Source organism: Anarrhichthys ocellatus, unplaced genomic scaffold, assembly GCF_004355925.1.
Source record: "Anarrhichthys ocellatus isolate YVR2014 unplaced genomic scaffold, GSC_Weel_1.0 scaffold57, whole genome shotgun sequence".
NCBI lineage: Eukaryota > Metazoa > Chordata > Actinopteri > Perciformes > Anarhichadidae > Anarrhichthys > Anarrhichthys ocellatus.
In genome coordinates this window covers 325,386-347,896 of record NW_022280087.1, presented here as the reverse complement: position 1 = coordinate 347,896, position 22,511 = coordinate 325,386, and the positions used below count along the sequence as shown (strand labels likewise).

The window sequence follows — 22,511 nt, the reverse complement described above, 5'->3', positions numbered from 1 at the left end:
CTCACCGCAGCATTCGGTCATTGGCCTGCAGACCCCGGGCCTTTCGGCCAATCACACGCTGCTCCGGTGACGTATAGCCAGCCAGTGGCTGTCCTGATTGGCGGGGGAAGGCGGGACTAAGGGACGCCGTGTAGAAGGCGCTGTGTAGAGCGCCTTCTGATTGGGAGGGAGGGAGAGAGTGAGTGAGTTTGTGAGAGGGATGGAGAGGAAGAAAGCATGAGAATTTGGGAGTTGGTGTTCTCTGCGGTTCCCCTGAAACTACACTCAACCTGTGGCTCACATGGATCATAGTGGAGACGCCGCTGCCATGCATACAGATGAATAGATAGCTCACAGAGAGTTGTCTACTCTTATTAAAGCTGTGATATAAAAGTGTGAGCTGTAGTTATAATACGCGAGACAGCTTGGGACATGACATATTGATCTATATTAAATTTGATAATGTCACGTAAGGGGGTTTATTCTATCGAAACAAGTCTAACCCGTTTAAAAAAAGAAGACAGATACCGTCTCCTCGGTCTACACGCGTTTCCGGTGTTTGTAGACAAATGAAGAGGGGATGAAAGAATGAAGAAGGAAAGAGAGAGAGAAATATCTCAATCCCGTCCTGCGTGCCCGACAAAGTCGCAGACATGCCCACATAGGAGCCCCATTGGCCGCTGCAGCCTCGCTCTCCCAACAGCTGTTCTGTGTTTTCCCACACTCGGATTGGCCGCGGGGCGCCACCGATCAAATTTACTTTGACGCGGGGCTCCGCCCCTGCTCCCCTTGCGCGAGATCCCATTGGCTACTGTACGCGTTCGTGCCCCGCGATTGGTCGCGCGGGCTGGTTGTCAAGGCTTCGGGGCTTCATTCACCATTTTGCGACTGTAGTGTAGAATGTACAGGGGCAGTAGTTTTTTCCTCCTTTTAAGTTGCTTTGCCGGAGAAACATGAAGCGCCGCTAATTGGCAGCTGCGGACGACCGGCCGACCTGCCCTATTTTACCCGGCGGACTCACCAGAGAACCACACTGGGGTGCTACATTAGCTCGGGTGAGTATAAGCTGCCCACAAATCTGTCTCCTGCAGCACTGCAGTGGGGCTTGTTGTGCTCTCGCCGAGCCGCTATCGCTGTTCTTGTTTACCGTGGCCATAATCAGTATTAGCAGTTGAGCTGTTCACCATATTTTTCCTGATTATGTGGGTAAAGCCCACGGAGAGTAGTGGAGGGCGGATTGTGTGTCTTCTGCGAAAAAAAAAAGGGAGCGGTGCCGATAGACATAGTGAGCTTGAAACTTTTCCACTAGAAATAAATTAAACGCCATAACTGCCGTCGGACTTCCTAGAAACAACTGTTATTGCTCCTGCGTTGTATCGAAACCTCGAAAAGTCCCTTGTCATTCCCTCCTCCTCTGTCTGTGTTACATATTTTCTTCCTCTTTTTTTCCACGAATCAACGTGGCTGTTTGAATTAACGTGTTTTTGAAGCGGCTCGAGGGCCTTCTCCTTTGGACTAGTTCACACATTGACACTTTCCCCTTCTTTGTATCTCGGTCGCAATAACGCAAATAACGACAAGGGTCACCACAAAGTTATCCGGCTAGTTTTAGCTACCCTTTCAGACGACTGTCACTTTCGGATGGGCCAAAACGGCCGACTTGTGTCCGCTGTTTTGTCGTTGTGTTATGACCGTGGAGCGGATCGACAAAGTTAACGCGTTCATCTGTTTGGGGCACCTTTCACGCTGTCACGCAACACGGGGAGTGCGGCCGTATTACACGGTATTAAGTGGTTAATATGCCCGTTAAACCGGTTATTTCCCGGTGACAGTGAGTTGAGGATTTCCAAGCGGCCTTGTGTCTCTCTCTCTCCCTGTGTGTGTGTGTGTGTGTGTGTGTGTGTAGTTGAGGCCTGGTCGCTGCACGCCACGGCCTGCTGTGTTGTGGAGTAAAAGCTGGTAGTACTCGCGGTACTACGAGGGCTTGACACATACACGGTACTATCCAGATAAAGCAGAGGTGACGACATCACCTCCTGTAGTTTTATAACTTGTGCTTTGCACCTTGTGTGGAGAAGTTAGAAGCTGTTATCTGCTCTGGTGAATACATTTATACTGGCCTCTCCTTAATAAAGCACCATAGTGATCGTGTTATACACTTTTAAAGAGGGGCTCTGCAATTTACAAAACTTTTGAATATGCAGTTTGGCGCGGGGTCAGAAATGTACCATAAAAAAAAGATTTAGCATCTCTACAGGAGGTCAAACCATACCGTAAAGAACCGAAAGGTCTGGCAAATTTTAGATAGTGAATTATAGTGAATGTATGGCAAGGTTGGCAAAAACAATGTGTGGAGGGCATATGCAGTTTTATAGCATAAACATGATCAAGTTAACACACTTAATATCCAATATTATAATCTTTTGCATTTCGCCTCAGCTGTTATTAGTTTGTCATAGTCCATTTTTTTGTCACCACGCATGTCTCGCGTCAGCTCGACGTCTACCATTTATTTGTGTATAAGAGAAGGTAAACACCGTTTCTGCAAATAAAATATGGCCAAACTCGCCAATCTGCAAGTCGTGTATACCCGATGAGCAGATAGCGCTCCGCTTTGATCGCTGCACATGAAACATAGGAGGCTTACTATAGCTCCCATATGGGCTTCCTTGCTCCTTGTTGCACTGCGGGGCGAGTGAGTTGCGTCACTTTGTCTTTAAGCTGTTATCACCAGGCCCATGACTCTGACACCAGCTGTTGTACACGGCGCACTACTGAGTAAACACACGTAGCATACCTCTATCGTGACCAAGTAAGGCCGGCTGCCAAATTATTTTATGGTGGCTGCTCTACGGCTGTCTGTCCTAAATAGGGATTTGCATAGAGCACAGTGACGGCTATTAGCTCCCTGGCTCTCTGTCTGCACTCCTAACTGTCATCACATAGATGTTTGCTGTGTGTGTGTGTGTGTGTGTGTATGTGTGTGTGGCCTTGAGACAGGTGGCACTTATCTCTGAAAATGGATTTCTCTCTAGCCGATATGATGTGGCAGATATTAAGAGGACCTGAATGAATGCGCAGACAAACAGGGAGGCAACAGAAGGGAAAAGAGACGGAGGGGGAAGAGACTGGTTGGAGGATGGATGAAGAGACGGGGACAGACAGGCAGACATGGAAGTTAACAGACAGTCAAACAGCCACTGACAAGTAGACATAGCGGTGGATAATAGACATCAATCCAGAACATTTTCACAGTCAATATCAGAGTGAGAATTTTTCAGAGAAGCCGACAGAGCAGTTGGGGGGGGGGGGGTTTGATTCTCACTCGTTTACGCGTGTTGTTAACGTCTTTCTGGCACTCGCAGCTCTGTGGAGACTCTTGTGTTGGAAGAAACGAGGCAGAGCACACAGCACCTAGTACCCGAGGCAAGTCCCGCGCGTATCAGCCACACGGAAAACAAACCAGTTAAATGACAACAGTCTCCCGTTCAACAAGTCGGCAAAATCAATCTGTTTTACTTTCTAAACGGGGGCAGAGGTGTGAATGAGTTCGCTGTGGAATGGGAGATATTCTGAATGACTGTGGCATGGCTAGCAGCGATGCTGAACGACTTTTTCTGGGTGACTGCAGCACAAAATGAGGATAGAGACTTAAGTGGAAGGAGAGGAGAGAAAAGGAGAGATGAAGAGGTAGGAATCAATATCGAGGAGAGAAGACAGTCAGGGGATAAGACTGAAAGTGTAATAGTAGCAAAGAGAGAGAAGGAGGAATAAAGTAACGGGAAGTTAGGTAATGGTCTTCCACAGGAAATGGAGTTTGTAGGGGCGGATTGACTCTGCTTTGAAATACATAGATAAAGGTCGCCACAGAGAGAGAGAGAAAAGAAGGGTTTCAATATGCGAGCGAACAAGGAATTCCCCCGCCTCTACTGCCCCGGCCAAGAAGTAGTGTGTGTGTGTGTGTGTGTGTGTGTGTATGAGAGAGTGTGTGTGTGTGTGCAGAAAGGCTTGTCTGGGCAAATTGCAAAGTGCTCCTCACTATTTCCATACTGTGTTGTGAGCCTACTTCGTGTTTACCCTACAATATGGCCTCCTGTTTTCAATATGTACCTGGTATGGATGCAGGCCTTGTGTAATGTGAGTAGAACCTATTATGTAATGAATTAATGTGTAATGAATTTGTAGATGAGTCATTTTCATTACTACTCTAGTACGATGGTGCATCTTTTAGCGCAGAATACTTTTTTTTAGAATTAATGTTCATATTTAACTGGTTATTACTGGTTATTTTTTATGATCATTTTTGTGTGATCATAAAGTCCCACTTTGCTTTGCTTTCATTTTGAATTAATTTGATGTCTCTTTAATGTCTTCACAGATGTTTGTTTTTGATTCAATCAGTCACTTTTGCACTCAAAGCCATGCAGTTGGTAGCTATCTGTCGTGGTGAATGGGCTTTTTGAATTTCTGAACGTGTTAGCCACATGAGTAACCCGTGCTCCCTGTTCCCTTTCTTTTAGAGTCTCTGGAATAAGGTGGGCAAATGCCGAAGTCGCGCAACAAAGACAAGACAGGATGAGAGAGAGAGGCCCCGGCAGAGGAGAAAAAATAGAGATAATATAAAAGGAGGGGGAAGAAGGAAAAAAAAAAAGCAAGGCAAAACAAGAGAGGAACAGCAAAGAGAATCTCTGGGATAAATAAATAAAAAGACTTGTTTAGAGAAAAGGCAAACTAGATGAAAAGATGAAGCCGATAAAAAAGCAGGGCCGGCGCTCTCCTCCCTCCACCCGGGCCAAAGGGGGGAAGCGTCACGGAGCGGGGGATGCCCCCGAAGGAGGGGAGAAGAGAGACTCAGATGAGAGCAGAGACAGAAGCAGATCTCCACAAAACCGAACACCCTCCTCCCCATTTTCTTCTAATTCACAGTCCGAGTCCTCCCAGACAGACCCAATCAGAGCACGGGACACTTCAGAGGGGCAGGGTCTTCACAGAGAAGCGCTGTCAGAAACGACAGTATCACTTGTGATGGATTCTGGGAAATTTTTGACATCCTCGGATGATAGACCAGGGAGGTCAGCTGTGAGCGGCAGTAGCCACAGTGACAGTGGTGGTAGTAGTTGTAGTAACAGTAGTACACCCAGCGCCAACAACAGCCCAAACCCCGCCTCCAGCCGGAAAACGGCCACCTTCAAGGCCCGTGTCCCCAAGAAGAAGTACACCTCTGAACACTGCTTGTCTGCTCTTGGTAACCATAGCAACCCTTCCTCCAGCACACCCCCGCCTCTTCCTCTTAGTGGTGGGGTTATTAACCACGGGTCAACAGGTTCAGGAAAAGACATCTGTGTCTCTCACCCTGATGGCAACAGTCAGAGCAGGAGCCTGATTGACAACTTTCACACCAGGACCACTGACAGGGAGGGGCCTCAGGACAGCTCCCCAGGACCCCCTACGCTGACGCTGGCAGGGGACAGGGAAAGGCCCGGAGGAGTTGAAGGGGCAAGAGATGCGGAGCGAACGTCGCCCGTCCTCCTACCCCGTTGCTCCTCTACAGACACCGCCAGCGAGCACTCAGCTGACCTGGAGGTAGTCGGCGACACACACGCCCTCACACAGATGTCTACACATGCACTACCCAGTCTCCCTGATGCACTGTCTGATGCCCTCGCCAAAGGAATGAAGAATCAGCGTGTCCTCGCTCGACAGCTCAGGGGAAGAAGTGACGAAGAGGGAGAAGGCGAATGCAGGGACGAGGGGGGGATTTCAGACTTGGTGTTTCGGGCTGGAGTGGTGCGTAAGGTCAGCGGTGAATTTGGAAGCCTGGAGGTGCAACTGAATGGTGAGAAGACGCTGTGCCGTTATCCGTATCAACATGACGGCCCCCAAGGGGTGGTGGACATTATCCTAGATGCCCCACCGCCTGGTGTCCATCCAATAGCTATTGGCACCCGTGTCTGCGTACCATTTGGAAATGACGAAGGCAGCGAGGGTCAGTGGCAGTGGTACCGAGAAGGTGTGGTGACCCAGGTGGACACACACCCTGCGGTGGCCAACCGCTACCGAGTCCTGCTGTCTGAGGAAAGACCTGATTCCGTGAACGAGGAAGAGGATGGCAGAGGGACAGCTGTTGGGACCCAGGCAGTGTGGGTCTCCCGACAAACACTCCGGCTTCTGGTGCCACCATGGGACCTGGATCTGCCGTCTGGAGGGGGACGGGATGGAGAGGAGGGGGTCAGAGACAAGGAAATGGAACGGGAGGACAGGGAGGAGATAGATGTGGAGCAGGAGGTGTGTCGTTTGAGCCGGGGGATGACACCCGGCGTGGGGTCAGTGTTGGGGAGGGGAATAACCTACCCAGGTATGGTCCCGGTTTCCTCCACATCAGGCCACAGCATTACCTCCCCAGTCACCCCAGCCTCAGTCCTCAGCCTGGCTCCAGGCCGAGAGTGGGAAATTGAGAAAGACTTAGAGAGGGAGAGGGACCTCCAGAGAATTCAGGAAAGAGAGCAAGAAAGGGAGAACAATGCAAAGCAGCAACAGCACCAACAACAGCAGCAACACCACCCATACATGCCACTTACCCCCGAAGAAGACATGGAAGTGTCTCACTTTAACATGCTTCCAATGATCATACCTGGGGCCAAACAAATGGCACTTCCCCTGCACCGCCACATCATCTCTAAGCCCCCGCCTGGCTACCTCAATCCCCACCTTTCTGTGGTGCGGGGCATCGGGGTACCCTCTACTCACCTGGCCTTGAACCCCCACCCGCCTCCTTCACCTGTTCTATTAGGCCTTGACCCAGCAGCTGTCATTATCACCCCTCAGCTTCCCCCTCTCCCTCCCATCTCCTCTTCCACCGCATCCTCCTCCAGAGTAGAGAAGGCCCAAGGAGGATGTTCTTCCAGTGGAGGAGCTGGTGGTGGCGTTGGATCTGGATCAGGTTCATCCTCCTCCTCCTCCTCACGTTCCCGCACCCCACTGACAGCTGCCCAGCAAAAGTACAAGAAGGGAGATGTGGTGTGCACGCCAACAGGCATCCGTAAGAAGTTCAATGGGAAGCAGTGGAGGAGGTTGTGCTCCAGGGAAGGCTGCTCAAAAGAGTCCCAGCGCCGAGGATACTGCTCCAGACACCTCTCAATGAGGACCAAGGAGATGGAAGCCAGTGGAGGTAGCCGGGAACGGGGTGGAGCCAGCAGCACAGGGACCCTGACGCCGTCTGACCTCCGAATGAGTGGTGGAAGAGCTAGCTCAGAGTTTGACTGGGATGAGACATCGCGCGAAAGCAGCGAGGCCAGCAGCCGTGGAGGAGACTCCCGCCCTCGCCTGGTCCTTCCCTCTCTGCTCCCCCAGGATCTCTCTCGTTTTGACTTTGATGAGTGTGAGGCAGCGACCATGCTGGTCTCCCTGGGGGGCTCCCGCTCAGGCACACCCTCATACTCGCCTATCTCCAATCAGTCGCCCTTCTCACCCACCCCATCACCCTCACCCTCTCCGCTCTTTGGCTTTCGCCCTGCCAATTTCAGCCCCATCACTGCTCCTGCGTCACTTACTCCGCGCCGCCATCGCCAGCTTAGCGGCACTAAGATGGGTACACCAGGCGTTGACCGAGAGCGCCACCTATCGGGGATTGTGCCCACTTTTCAGACCAATCTCACTTTCACAGTCCCCATGAGCCCTAGCAAAAGGAAGCTTGACACCCACCCGCCCCCTCCGCTGCCTGCAATCCAGGACTACCAGACCAAACCTGACCAACAACAGCTGGTGGGCATGATGGGAGACCCAACCCTGGGCCACAACCCTGCTGCCTTCAGGGTCCTCTCCCCCCATAGTCAGCCCACAACCCCCTCCTCACTTTCTTTTCCCCGGCCTCGTAGCGCCACCAGCAGGCCACCATCCTCCGCTGCCTCCACTCCTCCGCCCATGCTGGTCTCTCCCACCCCTCCCTCCCCGCTGCCCCTGGAACCATCCCCACGCCGCATTGTGCCGCTCCGTGATTCCCCAGTCATTGTCCGCAACCCAGATGTCCCCCTGGCTAAGTTCTCTGATGGCCCATTGGGGAGGAGAGAGAGGAGCAGGTCCAGAGAGCACAGCCAGCCCCAACACACAGCTCTCCCAGGCCTCCAGGTCCCCGTTCCTATCAATGGGGCCACCACCAACGGTGCAGTTCTCCTGCGCAACCCTACATCCACTCTTGTCCTGGTCACCTCCAGCTCGGTAAGCTAGTCATTTTGTTCTGTTTTTGTGTAATATGATTACATGCAGCATAGGGATAGGCCATGTGGATAAAGTCTTCATGGTATAAAAATATAATTATATATATAAATATATAATAACATAAGAAATGGTAGAGCAAAGTAGTATCTTTTTTTCATCATATAATGTCATATCAACCAACCTTACTACAAGTGGGTGGCTTTCATGAGCCTGAGGTCCTAAAAAATAAAGAACATCCATTCAATAGTATTATGTATTTTGAGTGGTTCCTAAAATTCCTAAAATGCTTTTTGTTGCGTAAGTTACTGTTGGTAACAGGCGCGGCTGTTGCTCAGAGGTTGTCTTCCAATCGGAAGCATCCAATTCATGTCAAAGTGTCCTTGGGCAAGACACTTAACCTCAAATTGCTCCCGAAGGCTGCACCATATGTCTATGAATAGGTGTGAATGTGAATTTGTTATGTCCTGATGGGCAGGTGGCACCTTGCATGGTAGTCCCTACCGTCAGTGTATGAATGGGTGAATGACGGCATGTAGTGTAAAGTGCTGCGAGTGGTCGGAAGACTAGAAAGGCGTTATACAAGTCCATTTACTATCGAAGTCCATTTGGTCAAATTATGCTGATCTTACAAAAGTGTCTATTTACACTGATTCAGAATGTAGTTTTGACATCCTAACCTGGACGATGTATAATCTCTATAAGATGGGTCACAAATAGGCGGACCATGGCGTTCTCGAAAAACAGCAATGTGGTCGGCGAGGCCAGAGCCTTTAACCAAGAATGGACAGACTCTTAAATGTTCATTCTTCCCACGGGCAGTTTAAAACCAGTGTGTCTCATATGTTCAGAGACCGTGGCGATTATTAAAAGCGGTAATGTGAAGCGCCACTACAAGACAAAGAACAAAGCTTTTGAGCAAACGTACCCACTCACATCCGAAATGAAGGCACAGAAAATAAACCTAAGAGCCCAATATGATCAGAATCCTAACACATGAATTCACTGTCCAACAATGATGTTAACAGAGAGGAATAGATCTGAAAGAAGTGGTTTAATAACCACAGATAAAGCCCATGCTATGGAGCCAAATCCAGGCCAATAGTTCTGATCATTTGAAAAAACATTTGAACCTGAAGGTTTAAGTTGTGGTCTTGAACTTTGGAAAATACAGCAATGTATTATATTAAGACCTCGAATATCAAAATATATATGAAAGTGAAAAATGAAAATAAATATTTTATTCAAAAAAATTCCAGAACTGAATCAAAATTACATTCAACACAAAAAACCTTTTCATTGACTTATTTGTATTTTGAATACGTTGCTGTATTTTTCAAAGAACTTTCAGGTTTCAGGTTTTTTTCAAATGATCAAAACTATTGGCCTGGATTTGGCTCCATACCCTGCACACACATTTCTCTTATTAGAAGATGACAAGAATATAATATCGTGGCTTTTTTGGGTGACATCACTTCACACCTGAATGAACTGAATTTAAAGCTGCATGGCAAAGACGATTCAGTTGAATTTATTTGGTGGGTACTTTATTTTAGGATGCACATCTTTCAAAAGCTTTCTGTTGTGTAATTGAATCTTAAATGCATCCCTTATTTTACTTGAAACAAGAGAAGAATATTTATTTATTATTAGATTATGTATTATTTATAATTCATCCAGTTCAGTTAAAAAACTGACAGTAAATATTATTGGGATATTATTTAATTGAACTTTCTTTACTTGATCTGACAGTCAGTTGTTGACTACATACAGACAATAATACAACTGTTGGCTAATTCAATATATATGGGACTAAACCATAGCGCAAGTTACTCATTATTGTGATGTTCTGGACCTTTGCATGAGGAAACTCTCTCTAACCTCGTTGAATTTGGATTGAATACCCCTGCTCTATAATCTTGTCAGTGACTGAGAAACTCCACCTTGAAAGTGAATTCAAATGTCTCCTCTTTGATGTGTCCTCCCAGTCCTTGACTCCAGCCATGGGGGGTCACGCTGCCCTGTCCAGCCCCTCCGCGATGCCCACTTCATCGGGCTCCATCCTGTCCTCCTCTGGCTCTGGAGGCCGGGAGAGGAAACCCGAGGGACACCAGGACGCCTCCGGAGGGGGGCTGCCACAGCCGGTAGCCTGTCACCCCACGCCGACCGCCCTGCTGCCGCTCATACTGCCAGCTGAGTCGCCTTACCCTGCTCCGCGCAAGCAAATCATCATGGGACGGCCGGGCACTGGTGAGTAAGGACGGGGAGAGGGAGCGAGGGATCATCCCGGCACTGTGGCTTCGACCTTTGTTCCCGTCAGATACAAAGTCTGCTGAGACACACTTAGTCCGTACTCTATAGTAGGAAGGGATGTGCACGCTGAAGCTTGTGTACTCCAGCCCAGATATTCTTGCTTTCATTATCTCTCTAGAGTTACAGGAGTGTCATCAAGAGTGTTATGGCTATGACTCATATACACTTTACTATGGTTTGCTAGCACTGAAGGAGGAAACCATATTCAAAGGATGTTTGATTTGCCTTCTCAGGACATGTTGACCTTTTTTTGGGAGAGTTTTTATTGACTTACTACTTCATATTTATTAGGCACGTATGTGGCAAATACTCTATTTTCACAAAGATGTTGTTTTATTTTAAGTTATAATATACCATATTTGACAGAAATGTGCCGCTTTGGGCTGCTGTTGTTTTCTAAGAAATACTCTTTCTCGTTAAACAATTGCTTTATCAATGACTCCCTTATAATCAGCCACAGTGAACACAAGGACATTTAGCATTTTGTTTAAGGTAGGATGAAACGGGGCAGAAGTTACCCTTTTGCGTACCCTCTTTCAGAGTATGTATTTGGGCAACAATCTGTGTGAATATTTTTTCTCAGCTCTGTGTGCACTCTGCTGGATATAAGAAAATTGGCCACTGAGCAATAGAGGTGTTTGGGTTAATCATATACTGTGTGCTTGTTTCCATGCCAACCTTGCAATATTTCAGCCCAAAACTCGGAAATGTTACTAATATAGGAACGGGGAAGATGGTTTTCAATTGAAATGCAGGATTTCTCATTTTATGTCAGTTTAGCACAACACTTTCTCAGTCTAAAAACGGGAAAGTGGAATAAATGTACAGGAGTTTGTTAGTGCAGAGAGATGTTGTCAATACTTTTTATCTTCAGTGTCACAGTTCATACTGGCATTTGACAAAACAAGAGGTTGTATTTATAAGTCATGTAGACATTTTTCAGTTAATATATTCATTCAGGACAAATTGCATGGTTGCTCATATGGCATAATATGGCATAAGGGTTGACTTTTCCTGGTTTTAAAGGCTGCATTACTGCAAAGTTTTCTGAACTTACCAGACTGATCTAGCTATTCCATCATTTGCCTTTACCTGCTTCATCATTTTATCCACATTACTGATGATTATTTGTCAAAAAATCTCTTTTGTCGTCTCTATATCCTTCTCCACAAATGTCAAAAGTAGCAGATTTAATGCATAAGGATCTTTAAATTATTTAGCATTTCTTCACCCTTTTCTGACTGAACTGTGATTTCTTGACTCGGCTCAGGCGGTAAAGGTGACTTCAGAGTGAAACCATTTTTCCTCTCAGGCGTGAAGATCAGAAAAGGTTTTGATATAAATCAGCCGTGCAGGCAACCACCCAGACCCGCGGCTCAGTGTGTGTGTGTGTAATTCGTGACTCAGTGTGTGTAGTGTCACAGTTATTGAGTGTGCGTGTGCAGGGGGTGTCACCCTTTTCATATCCGTGTTTGTGAGAGAGAGAGACAGAAGGGGTGTTTCACTGAAACCTTTAAGAGGGCGAGAATATTGACATGTCTAGACATGCAAGACTGAGAGCAGGAGTGCAGAGAGCAACAAGGACATTCACACTCCTCCTCTACCACACACACACACACACACGCATGCATGCATTCATCTCGCTGTTCCAGACAATCAACAACCTCAGACAGGGCATCAAGGGCAGGTCTGCCGTGATGTGAATGTGTTTCATCACTTGCGGCAGAAAAAAAAGGAGTAATCTTATTTGCCGGCGCGTTGTCATGGATACACGCTTTCCACCGTTAGAATTAACGCAGTAAAGCGTCGAGGCCCGAGCTGATTACCGGAGCGTGCTTTTTATTCCTCCCTCACATCCCTCGCACTGCTGCTATCGGCCACCTGCCTCTCGGTAGCGTTACGTTTCCTCCGCCATACATTTTTAAAAACACCCCGAGCCTCAGCGAAGCCCAGAAACAAACGCAGGCAGAAGGCAGTGGAGGCCCCCAGCGGATGAGATGCTTCTAAATATAGCCCGGCTCAAGTGCAGCTGCATTAGCATCACAAGTTTCATTACTGCTCTCTATGAGTATGTCTGCAGCCTTCAGTGAAGAAGGGATAAGTGCTCGGCTGAGGTCTCATCTCGCTGCACAGCTCAGGAACTGCGTTATTGCTTTTTGCACACACGGGAGAAGTTATTTGGGAAACTCTCCAAGTGGCGGTAATGTTTGTAGTCACATGACAGGTGGATATCTACAGTCGAGTCGCATCATTTTCCCACCTTAAAGACGGCATGAAGACGGCTCGTTCTGTGCAGTGTGTCTCTCGCTGATGTTTTTCACAACTCACCACCGTCGGTGCTTCCCTGGAATATTCACGGCTCGCCTCTTCAGGGTGTCAGCTGGTCCTTTTTAAAAGTGTTCAGGATCTCAAGTCAGATTTGTTCAGCACCTTAAAGCAAAAGGCCATACATTCTGTGTTTTTCTCACTCTCATCAAATCTCAACAAATATCTGTCTCTCTTTACTTCCACACTCTGTGGCACTCAGCCCTTATGTTTATTCTGAAGTTTAAAAATAAAAAATATATATATATAGTTTTATTTCTATAAAAGGTTCAGCAATTTCCTTAAACGGCTGGGCACTGTATTGTTCAGCCAATGTTACTCAGACAAGAGTTGCATTTGTTAGGGACTATTTTCAACGGTGGATTAATACACATTTGGTGTTCTGGTGGGTAATTACAGCAGTAGTGTGGTGAATGTCAGATTCATTTTAACTACAGTGCCCACTGTTCATTGCAAGAATGTCAAATGTCACTGTTGCCTCGGTGATATGTTTTTTTATATTTTTTGACAACAATGGTTCTCTATGGAGCACAGAGGGCTTTGGCAAAAACAGATAATACTTGTCTGAGTTCATTTCATTGTGAGTTTTGGTCTTTTTGTGGAGTTTTTTGACAATGAGAAAGATAGACTATTTAAAAGTGCAGAAATGTTACTGACTACAGATTTATTCCCATTGATTTGGGTTTGATTTCCACCCTTACACAATGATGTTTGGTGCAGGCAGAGTTGGAAAGTAAGGCAGGCCAAATAGAAACCACAGCTGTGGGTGGAGGAGTGTTGATTTTTCCCTTCCACTGTTACATTAACACGCAGCAGGTTTACTACAGGCTTCTTGACCTTGTAAACATTTCCTGTTGTCATTCAAATTAGTCACAGAGCTGTCATTTTCCACAGTCAGTTGGAAACGGTCTGTTTCTGCCAGTGTAGTTTCTTTATTTTTGTTATTAATTCAATCTTGAATACAGATTTGTCTGAAAAAAGTCTTAAACTTAGCATAAACCTTCCAATAACCTGCTATTGTATACTAAGTGACCAAACAGAAGTTTTACATCAGTTTTTGTCTCTGATAGTCGGACCTAGCCTCCTGATAACATTTAGGTTTCATGAGAATGGAGACAATCCTTTTAAGCAAAGCAAATGGGTTCAGTCCCTAAAGTTGGCTGGTATCCACACTGCTGATTGAACAGAGCTTGACCAATAAATTGGAAAGTATTAGCTGTTTTAGCGGATATATCCGTATCAATGAACATTATATGTCAGCCGATGAGTAACAACAAATTGCAGTACAGACATGGCAAACAAGGTTTGAGGCTATTTAGAAACAGCGTCTTCAGAGAGCACTGACAAGTTAATGTTTCACTTGCAAAATGTCTCACTGTAAGCAACAAAAGAAAATCTTAAGGGATTGTTTTGTCACCGTGACGGCCGTGGCCAGAGGCATTTATAATTATGGGTTGTCCGTACGTACTTTTATGTCCACCCGTCCGGTCCCTTCTTGTGAAAGTGATATCACAGGAACTCATTGAGGGAATTTCTTAAAATTTCACACAAAAGTTCCACCTGGACTCAAAGTACTGAAAGAAAGGGATTTGATTTTGGAGGTCAAAGGTCAAGGCCATTGTAGCCTCGTGTCCATCCCATTCCCGTGACATCTCAGCGAATTTAATTTAGAATTTGATGGTCAAAGGTCACTGTGACCGGACTAAACACATTTTTGGCCATAACTCAAGGATGTGTTAATCGTGACCATTTCACACAAATGTCTAATTGGATAAAACGATCAAGTGATGACATTTTGGACGTACATGGATGTAAACTGTAACATGTCTGGTGGGAAGAAGCATTGAACTGGGAGGCGGTAATTATATGTTTATTTAAAATTATATATATTTTGTTAGCTATATTGTATAATTTTTTAACTGCTAAATATCTGTATCAATATTGACCTCAAAAATCAGGTATCACTTTGGCTGTCTTTGAGTTGCAGCGGTATATCTGAATTCATCTAGGATATATATGCAGATATACAGCTGCACATGTGAAATAAACCGTATATTCTCACATATTATGCACAGTGAAATCTAGTCTCTGCATTTTACTAATCGTAGTATTAGGATAATATTGACTCTTGTATTCTGTTCAGTTCTCAACGTACATGCACAAAAAAAGACATATGGCTTAAAACGGGGACAACAAAACTGAAAGAGGTCAGCATAAACATTTGATTTGCACAGATATAAATATATATAAAACGTTTGAATAAGACTCACTTCGTCAGCTGTAGTTCCCCATGCAAACAGCAGCATAAATGAAGTAGTATTGCAAAGTTCAGAGCACTGCACAGTGATAATAGTTAGGTGACACCAGAATCTGCAAAAGAGAACTTCTTGAACAGCAGGTCCGGGGTCTGTTTACATTTTCTTCATTGTCTAGCTCAGCAGTATCTGGACCTCCATTTTAGATGAGCCATAAGCTGGCGAACGGTTAGCTATAAATAGAGCATTTTAATACTTTATTATAAAATTATTAATGGAAACCAGAACTGGACATTGCAGTGCTGCAGCAGAGTTCAAAGCCAGTTTATTTCCAACAGGCTAGACCTGTATGTGGAATACCGCAGTCAGGGGAGGCTGAAATCTTTAATATGCAATACTTTATAATTATATAATATATATATATGTATATATAGATAAATGAATGGATGAACAGCTGATGATAAAACTACAAAATATTGCATTTATTCCCAAAGTGGAAATATCCAAACATGCAGTAGCAGTAGTGGTGACATTAGCAGTAACAGTTGTGATTTTAGAAGTAGTAGCAGTGTTAGTGGGTGTAGTATTAGTATCGGCAGTAGAAGAATGTAGAAATACAGTAATAGTGGTGGTAGTATTAGCAGAAGTAAAGCTTTCAGTGGTATCATGATGATGTGAACATATTGTGTTATCTGTGTTGTCATAATTAATCACTCTATGGAAATATTCACTTTAAAATAACAAATTAAGCTATTGAGGGTTTTGTTTTGTGAACTTTTCATCAGCTTAGACAAATGGCCCGTTCTCTGCTTTGTGACAATGTTTTTAATTTTTTCTTCTTCAAAAGATGTATGTAGCTTAAGGAGTAGGAGTATTTTCCTGTTAGGATAACGTTTAATAAGGTAATGTTTAGGTACAGTGATGCTTTGCGCTAAATGCTAGGATTAGCATGCTAACATGCACGCAACGACAACGCTAACTTTTGATGTTTAGCGGGTACAATAGCTGCCTGCCTTCCGTTCCACGGTGTACATTAACAGTTCTCCCTACACCCCCACAGTCCCTCCCCTCACTCCCCCCCTCTCTGTAAACATCGTCGGTATAAAAACATGGTGGAAATAGCAAGCTAACATAGCTAGCTAGCTAGCCAGCCGCTTAACGGGAAGAAATAAGCAACATCATGCTTTATCGACACACCCGTATCTCAGCGTAGGAAATCACATCGCTATTGCTAGATAATCAGTCTTTATCACTGATAGCTTAACTTTAAGTCCACAGACAGGAGAGAACAGGCTTGAGCTGTGCTGTGATTGTGCTACACTGTGATTACAGACAGTAAAAACGATAGATGCTGTGGGGAGAGGCCTGGAGGGGGTCTGATCAGAGAGCTGGAACATTCTTTTATTTCATGAAGTAGGTTAGTCCTACATGGTTGTCTGTATCTTAGAATTGGCCTTACATATTAGGGCTGATTTCAAACAGTAGATGGCGTTTTGATCCATTTCCAACCATGAAATGCCGATTTTTAAAATATATTTGGTAAAAAGCTGTCAGTACAGTAGGCCTACAGTCATTTAATTTAGTTTATAGATTTAAAAAAACTTGGTTACGTTTAGAAAAAGATCATGGTTTGGGTTCAAACAAGTACGTTGCAGTATGACTGCAGATAGCCCTTTCTCACCCATGGAGAAAAATCACCAAATTTGGAGATACATGGTTATACATTTCATTTTAAGTGGTTCTCCGTTTAACATCCGTTGAAGTATTTTACATGTGGTTGAGAATGCATTTTACGATTTATATCTATATTAAGAAAAACACTTTTATCAATATTGTAATATATTATTGTTGTAACCATACGACCCATCTCTAAAACAGTAGTTATAGAGATTTGTGTAATAAATTCAACTTGTGCTCTGTAGTCTTTCTTGACTTGAAATGGTTGAGAGTCTGAAGCTCGGCAGCAGTCTAGACAGCGACTGGTCTGGAGTCTCTGTGGATGAAATAACAGGTTCCCTCATCACATCACACCACATGACCCCTCAACTCTCATTATCCTGAGGGATGTTCTCTGTGCGAGTGTGTGTTGGAAGGGGGGGGGGGGGGGGGGGGCGCAGAGTAGGTGGCTGAACACACAACTCCATTCATGGTCTTCAGTTTCTATCAAAGTGTAGTTTTTAGTAGAGCTTTAGCACGTCACCGGCTGGCGATCGTGGAGGATTTCACATGCTGCCAGAGGGCAGAGCGCTACCTTCTGTCTGCAGGCCATGATAGTGAGATTGATAAACATGATGACATTTCATTTTTTTTTCCTTTCTCTCTCTCTCACTCTCCCCCTTTGCGTTCCCACAGTTTGGACCAACGTGGAGCCTCGGTCGGTGCCAGTGTTCCCTTGGCATTCGCTCGTCCCTTTCCTGGAGCCCAGCCAATCAGGAGCGGCTGCCCAGCCTGCCGATGGGCAACAGCTTGTCAATCAGAGCAAAGGTAGCCAATGACCCCACTCCTTTTTTTCTCTGAAACACCACTGCTTGTACCCACATGTATACGACTACATCTTACAAACAAGTATTTCCCTCACTATAAATAGTGTTTGGTCGGACGTACCGGTAGCCAAGGCAGTGTTTCCCAAAACAGTCGCGACTGAATTGCAAATCGGCACAGTTGGTGCTCACACCAATATAGTTCCAGTAACATTGTTGATAACACTATTTATTGGCTGGATTGCTAAAATGTAGTCCGAGACTAATTGTGAGTGGTGGGGACGGTCAGTAGTCCTCCACAGAGCTTCATTAAAGGCCTTATTTTAGCTCTTCAAGTTTCTCAGAGACCAAGGTCACATGATCAATCTGAAAACACAAATATATTCAGTTTGTTAACATATTTGACAAAGAAAAGCAGCAAACCGGAACATGTCAGAGACCGGAACCAGCCAGTTTTCTTCATTTTGTTATGTAAAATGACTTAAGATAGTTGGGGATTCATTTTCTGTCAACTGACTGATCAGCTTACTCTTTGGGAAATTATAATACTTCATGGCATCCTGTTCATGTCTGTGTCACATTATCAATCTCAGACAGTTTGCCTTTTTAGGATGCATGAGCATAAAAGATAAAACAAATTCATTCTGAGGGGGACACTGTATACTGTCTTCTAAGCATTTTTCCATCTAACTAATTGTTACATAAATTCTCGGACAAGTTATAATGGCCTCAAAAGTGGAGGCCAGTCCAAACATAGTAAAAGTAAGCAATCTCGCTAATGGGCTGCAATAAACGTTGTTAGCAAGACACCTGCAGTATAAAACAAACACTGATTATAACATAGTTGTAGTCAGAGCTTCTCACACCTCCCACCACCAGAATAAAACTGCCTATCAGCTGCATGTAGGGCAGCCCTGCGTTAACACTCATGGCTCTGTTAATTCTTACCTCCGTGAAGCTCTTTCACCAACTAACTTTTAAATGGCTTTTATTTTTCAGAGCCTCGTTGCGGCGTGGCCCTGGTGAGCGATGGACGGACCGGCCCCCCAGACATAGAGAGGGGATCGACGTCCTGCCCTCCCCCGACCAATGACAATCCTCCTACAGACAGGGGCGGGGCTGACAGCGAGACAGAGAGCGATACAGACGACCCGTAAGTACAAAGGGACCGATTTCATCCATCTCCCTGGTATTAATCGTGGTGCTTCATTGTGAGATGCTTTCTGCTTCTTCTTTTTTTGGCCACATAAAAGTAACATGGCAGAATACAACAATTGTGCTCAGCAGTGTCCAGCATTGGCCTACGGATGGCAAATGGAATCAAGAGAAGAGGAGGAAGAAGCACAAGAAACAAAAGATTGAATTGAAATTCAGTTGTAGAGTAGTGCTGTGGCACACTGACCACATTGTGAAATGAGGCCAGGCCTCCAGTCAGACACAGGAAACTGCCAGACAACCGTTGATCCAGTTTAGGTTTACATGCAAGTGTGGTGATTTAAATCTGCCTATTATTCACGTATAAACTCAGTGACTCAGTGAAGTGGAATATCACTTTATTTTGTAGCATAGTAACTGGTTCATTATCATAATATTAAAAAATGTATTCTTGTGTAAATTATGATCCCTACTTTAACTACTACTACACTACAACGTCTTAATGTTCATTTCCAAAATTGTTATATGTATGTATCCATTTTGAAAAACAACAAACTCTGTAGCTAAATTTACTTTACAATTTACTTCAGAGTTGCTGTGAGGAAATTTAACTGGTTATGAAAGAGTTTTCATTTAATACGGATGCGTCTGTATGACCTACTTAAGTAAACAAGACCATCAGCGAAAGGATTGGCTGCTTCTATATAGTTATTCTTAATGCTTGTCAACGGTGCAACCTGGTCAGATTTTTAGGAAATCAGGAGCAGAGCTTGGCCTCGCTGCTCTGCCGACACCACGCTGCTGGAGGCCCAGGCTGTATTGCTTGGCCCGCTGGAGGGAGGAGAAGCACGGGAGAACCAGAACCAGGCCTGCACGGGGCCGACTGTCAGACACCGTCGGCAGTAAATAGAGAGGTTTTCTGAAGGGAATCTGGTTCTCAAAAAACAATGCCGCTTTTGTCCACCAAAATCAACAAAAAAATCAAAGTTCCTTGTAGCAAATTTAAATATGGAGAGAAAAAAAATAAAGCTTCTGACCTTTAAAAGGTTTAAATGTTGTCAACTCATTTTGAGCAAACACTGAATACATTGTTTCCTTTCCGCGACTCTGTGCATGACTCACAAGAAAACAGATAGTAACTGTAGATTAAATTAGACGCAGTTTGACCGCGTCGAAGACTTTAAAACTCTTAATGCCGCTACGCTCAGAACAGGTGGACCGAAATTCACCTCCGACAGCAGAATTTCGAAAGAAACAAACAACAACAAACAACTTTTCCTACCGGCTGTATCAGTGTGTGTGTGTGTGTGTGTGTGTGTGTGTGTGTGTGTGTGTGTGTGCGTTTGTGTGATTGTGTGTGTATGTGTGTGTGTCTGGCAAAGAGTTGTACAGTCTGTGCTCATCCATTCCTCTCAGGCTTGCGTCTCTGCGTCTGGCTGGGTTACTGCTCTTTCAGAGTGACTCAGACGGCTGCGTGGCTGTCTGGCTGGTAGTGCGGTTTTGAATGTTTCAGGGTCACCGTGCTCACACAAAGGCCTGTCATCACCAAAAGAAGTACTTCAGCAATCTCTCGATGTTGCAGTGGCTACACCTGTAGTCTGGCTGCATCTCAATGAAGAGACTAACGGCATGAATAATAACAAAGCCGACTCTTTTAACAGGATTTTGAGCTCCAAATTATGCCCCCAGCTACACAAATACACCTCCCACTGTAGGGAGCATGATATACATTCTTTAGATGTATTTGTTTGCTTTTTATCTGCCACTTCTTATCTGTCAATTCTTGGTCTATCACCCCCTTTTTGCTTTCTTTTTTCTGTATTTCTTTTGTGCTTTCCCAGCCGAACTCCCTGACACCTCATGATTGCTCTGGCTTAGATTCTACCTTCACGGACCTTCTACGGTCACTCTTTTCCTCCTTTCTGCTTATTTAATCTTTGTTGTATTTATGTGATTGCTGTATATCATTTTTTTTTTTTTTTTAAAGGCTTTAGTAACACTAGACAAGAGGGCAAAAAAAAGTGGCATCTTCATGTAGGACACTGAGTTCACTCACAGCTGAAAGGTTCAGACGTTCTGTCTGCTGGCTCACATTTTCAAAAGACTTCTCTAATGGTCACAATGATCACTATCCAGCTTTATTCACCACTGATTTATTGGTCTGCAGTTTTGTTTCATCACTGGTGTGTTTAATTTAAAAAAATGAACCAGTGAATTTCCTTTTTCCAGTGTTTAGTTTTATTATTCATGTTCTCTTTTTTTGTCTTTCATCACTCATATCAACTGTTCGATAATTTAAAGTCATAATAAGAATTTGTGTACAAACTAACGTCTTTTTTGCTGCTCTGTTTCTCCGACACGATAGTAATCCAAACTTGACCCGGTCTGTGACAGCATTTGTGTTATTTACTGTGTCAGGGTGCTCTTTCCTTGAAACAATCCAGTGGTTTGCAGGAAGATTGCAATTTATTAGTAGTAGTAGAAACAGCCGTTTCTGTGGAATTAACCAAATAAATACTCAGTAGTTGGCATGCGTATGTGATGACAGCCAAGGCTGAACAGATAAAAGAAAAGTGTCCAGATTACGTCCACGGTAAATGAAAGGAAAAGGGGGGAGACACTGTTCTGGTTGTCTGACGTGTGATCTCTAGGCTGTGTGTTGTAGAGTCAATAATCAAACTGCAGATAAACGCTGTAATCAAAAAGGCAACATGGTTTATACTTTAACTATGTATGGACACCGTAGCATGTCATACTGTTCAAGTGCTAAAATGGAGCTTCACCACAAAGGTGTGAAATACATTAAAACTATTGAAAAACGGATCAAATAAAGAGTGGACTCCACACTCTGATACACAGTATCTTAATAAACGATGACTATTGTGTCTTCGATTCCTCCCTAAATCCTTAGCAGCCCTGTAGCCTTGTCATTTTCCTGAAAGTCCCTCACATTGAGGAATTTCCCTTAATCTCCCGTGTCTTTTGGACTCAACGGTTTTCCTTTTTTCCTCTGTGGTGTGAACGTAGGTTCTCCCCGGGAGTGGCCAACGACGCGACGCCCTCCGCCGGCTCCATGAAGAGGCGCACGCAGTCCCTCAGCGCCCTGCCTAAGGACGGAGACAGGAAGGTCAGTCCACCATGCAGACGGACGGTCAAAAAACAGAGACAAATATATTCTCACCATGAAACTGAGATTTGTGTTCCCTTCCAAAACCTCAACCAGAGGGAGAAGGATCACATCCGCCGACCAATGAACGCATTCATGATCTTCAGCAAGCGCCACCGGGCCCTGGTGCACCAGCGACATCCCAACCAAGACAACCGAACAGTCAGCAAGATCCTGGGGGAGTGGTGGTACGCTCTGGGGCCCAACGAGAAGCAGCAGTACCACGATCTGGCCTTCCAGGTGAAGATAGAATTCCTTATTTGGCTCTTATTTTCGGTTTGATTTGCAGTGTGCACTTTATGAAGTAGCGACTCTTCAGCCGGTATATGAGAGTTTTTATTTTGCGCTCTATACATCCAGAATCACCAACATTAATAGTAGCTTGTCTGGAATAAGTTGCTGAAAAATGTTAAAGACCCTCTCCTCCTCCTCCTCCTCCTCCTCTTCCTCCAGGTGAAAGAAGCCCACTTTAGAGCCCACCCAGACTGGAAGTGGTGTAACAAGGACCGCAGGAAGTCGCTGTCGGAGGGCCGTGGGTTGCCAAAGGATTCACGGGAGAGGAGCATGTCAGAGAGCATAGGTGTGTGTGTGTGTGTGTGTGTGTGTGTGTGTGTGTGTGTGTGTGTG

General features: G+C 45.0%; 1 protein-coding gene across 3 annotated transcripts in view; it reads left to right on the top strand.

The window, feature by feature from the left end:
* The first annotated feature begins 835 nt into the window (after window positions 1-835).
* Window positions 836-22,511, top strand: part of cica (capicua transcriptional repressor a) — a 36,348-nt gene continuing 14,672 nt past the window's right edge. The window contains exons 1-8 of one of the 3 annotated variants that reach the window (XM_031871240.1): window positions 836-1,034; window positions 4,500-8,193; window positions 10,179-10,440; window positions 17,436-17,567; window positions 18,563-18,716; window positions 21,746-21,845; window positions 21,942-22,124; window positions 22,338-22,464. In XM_031871240.1, coding sequence (XP_031727100.1) covers window positions 4,723-8,193; window positions 10,179-10,440; window positions 17,436-17,567; window positions 18,563-18,716; window positions 21,746-21,845; window positions 21,942-22,124; window positions 22,338-22,464 — 4,429 coding nt within the window. In that variant the 5' untranslated portion in view covers window positions 836-1,034; window positions 4,500-4,722. The other 2 variants (XM_031871243.1, XM_031871241.1) reach the window with 2 other exon arrangements.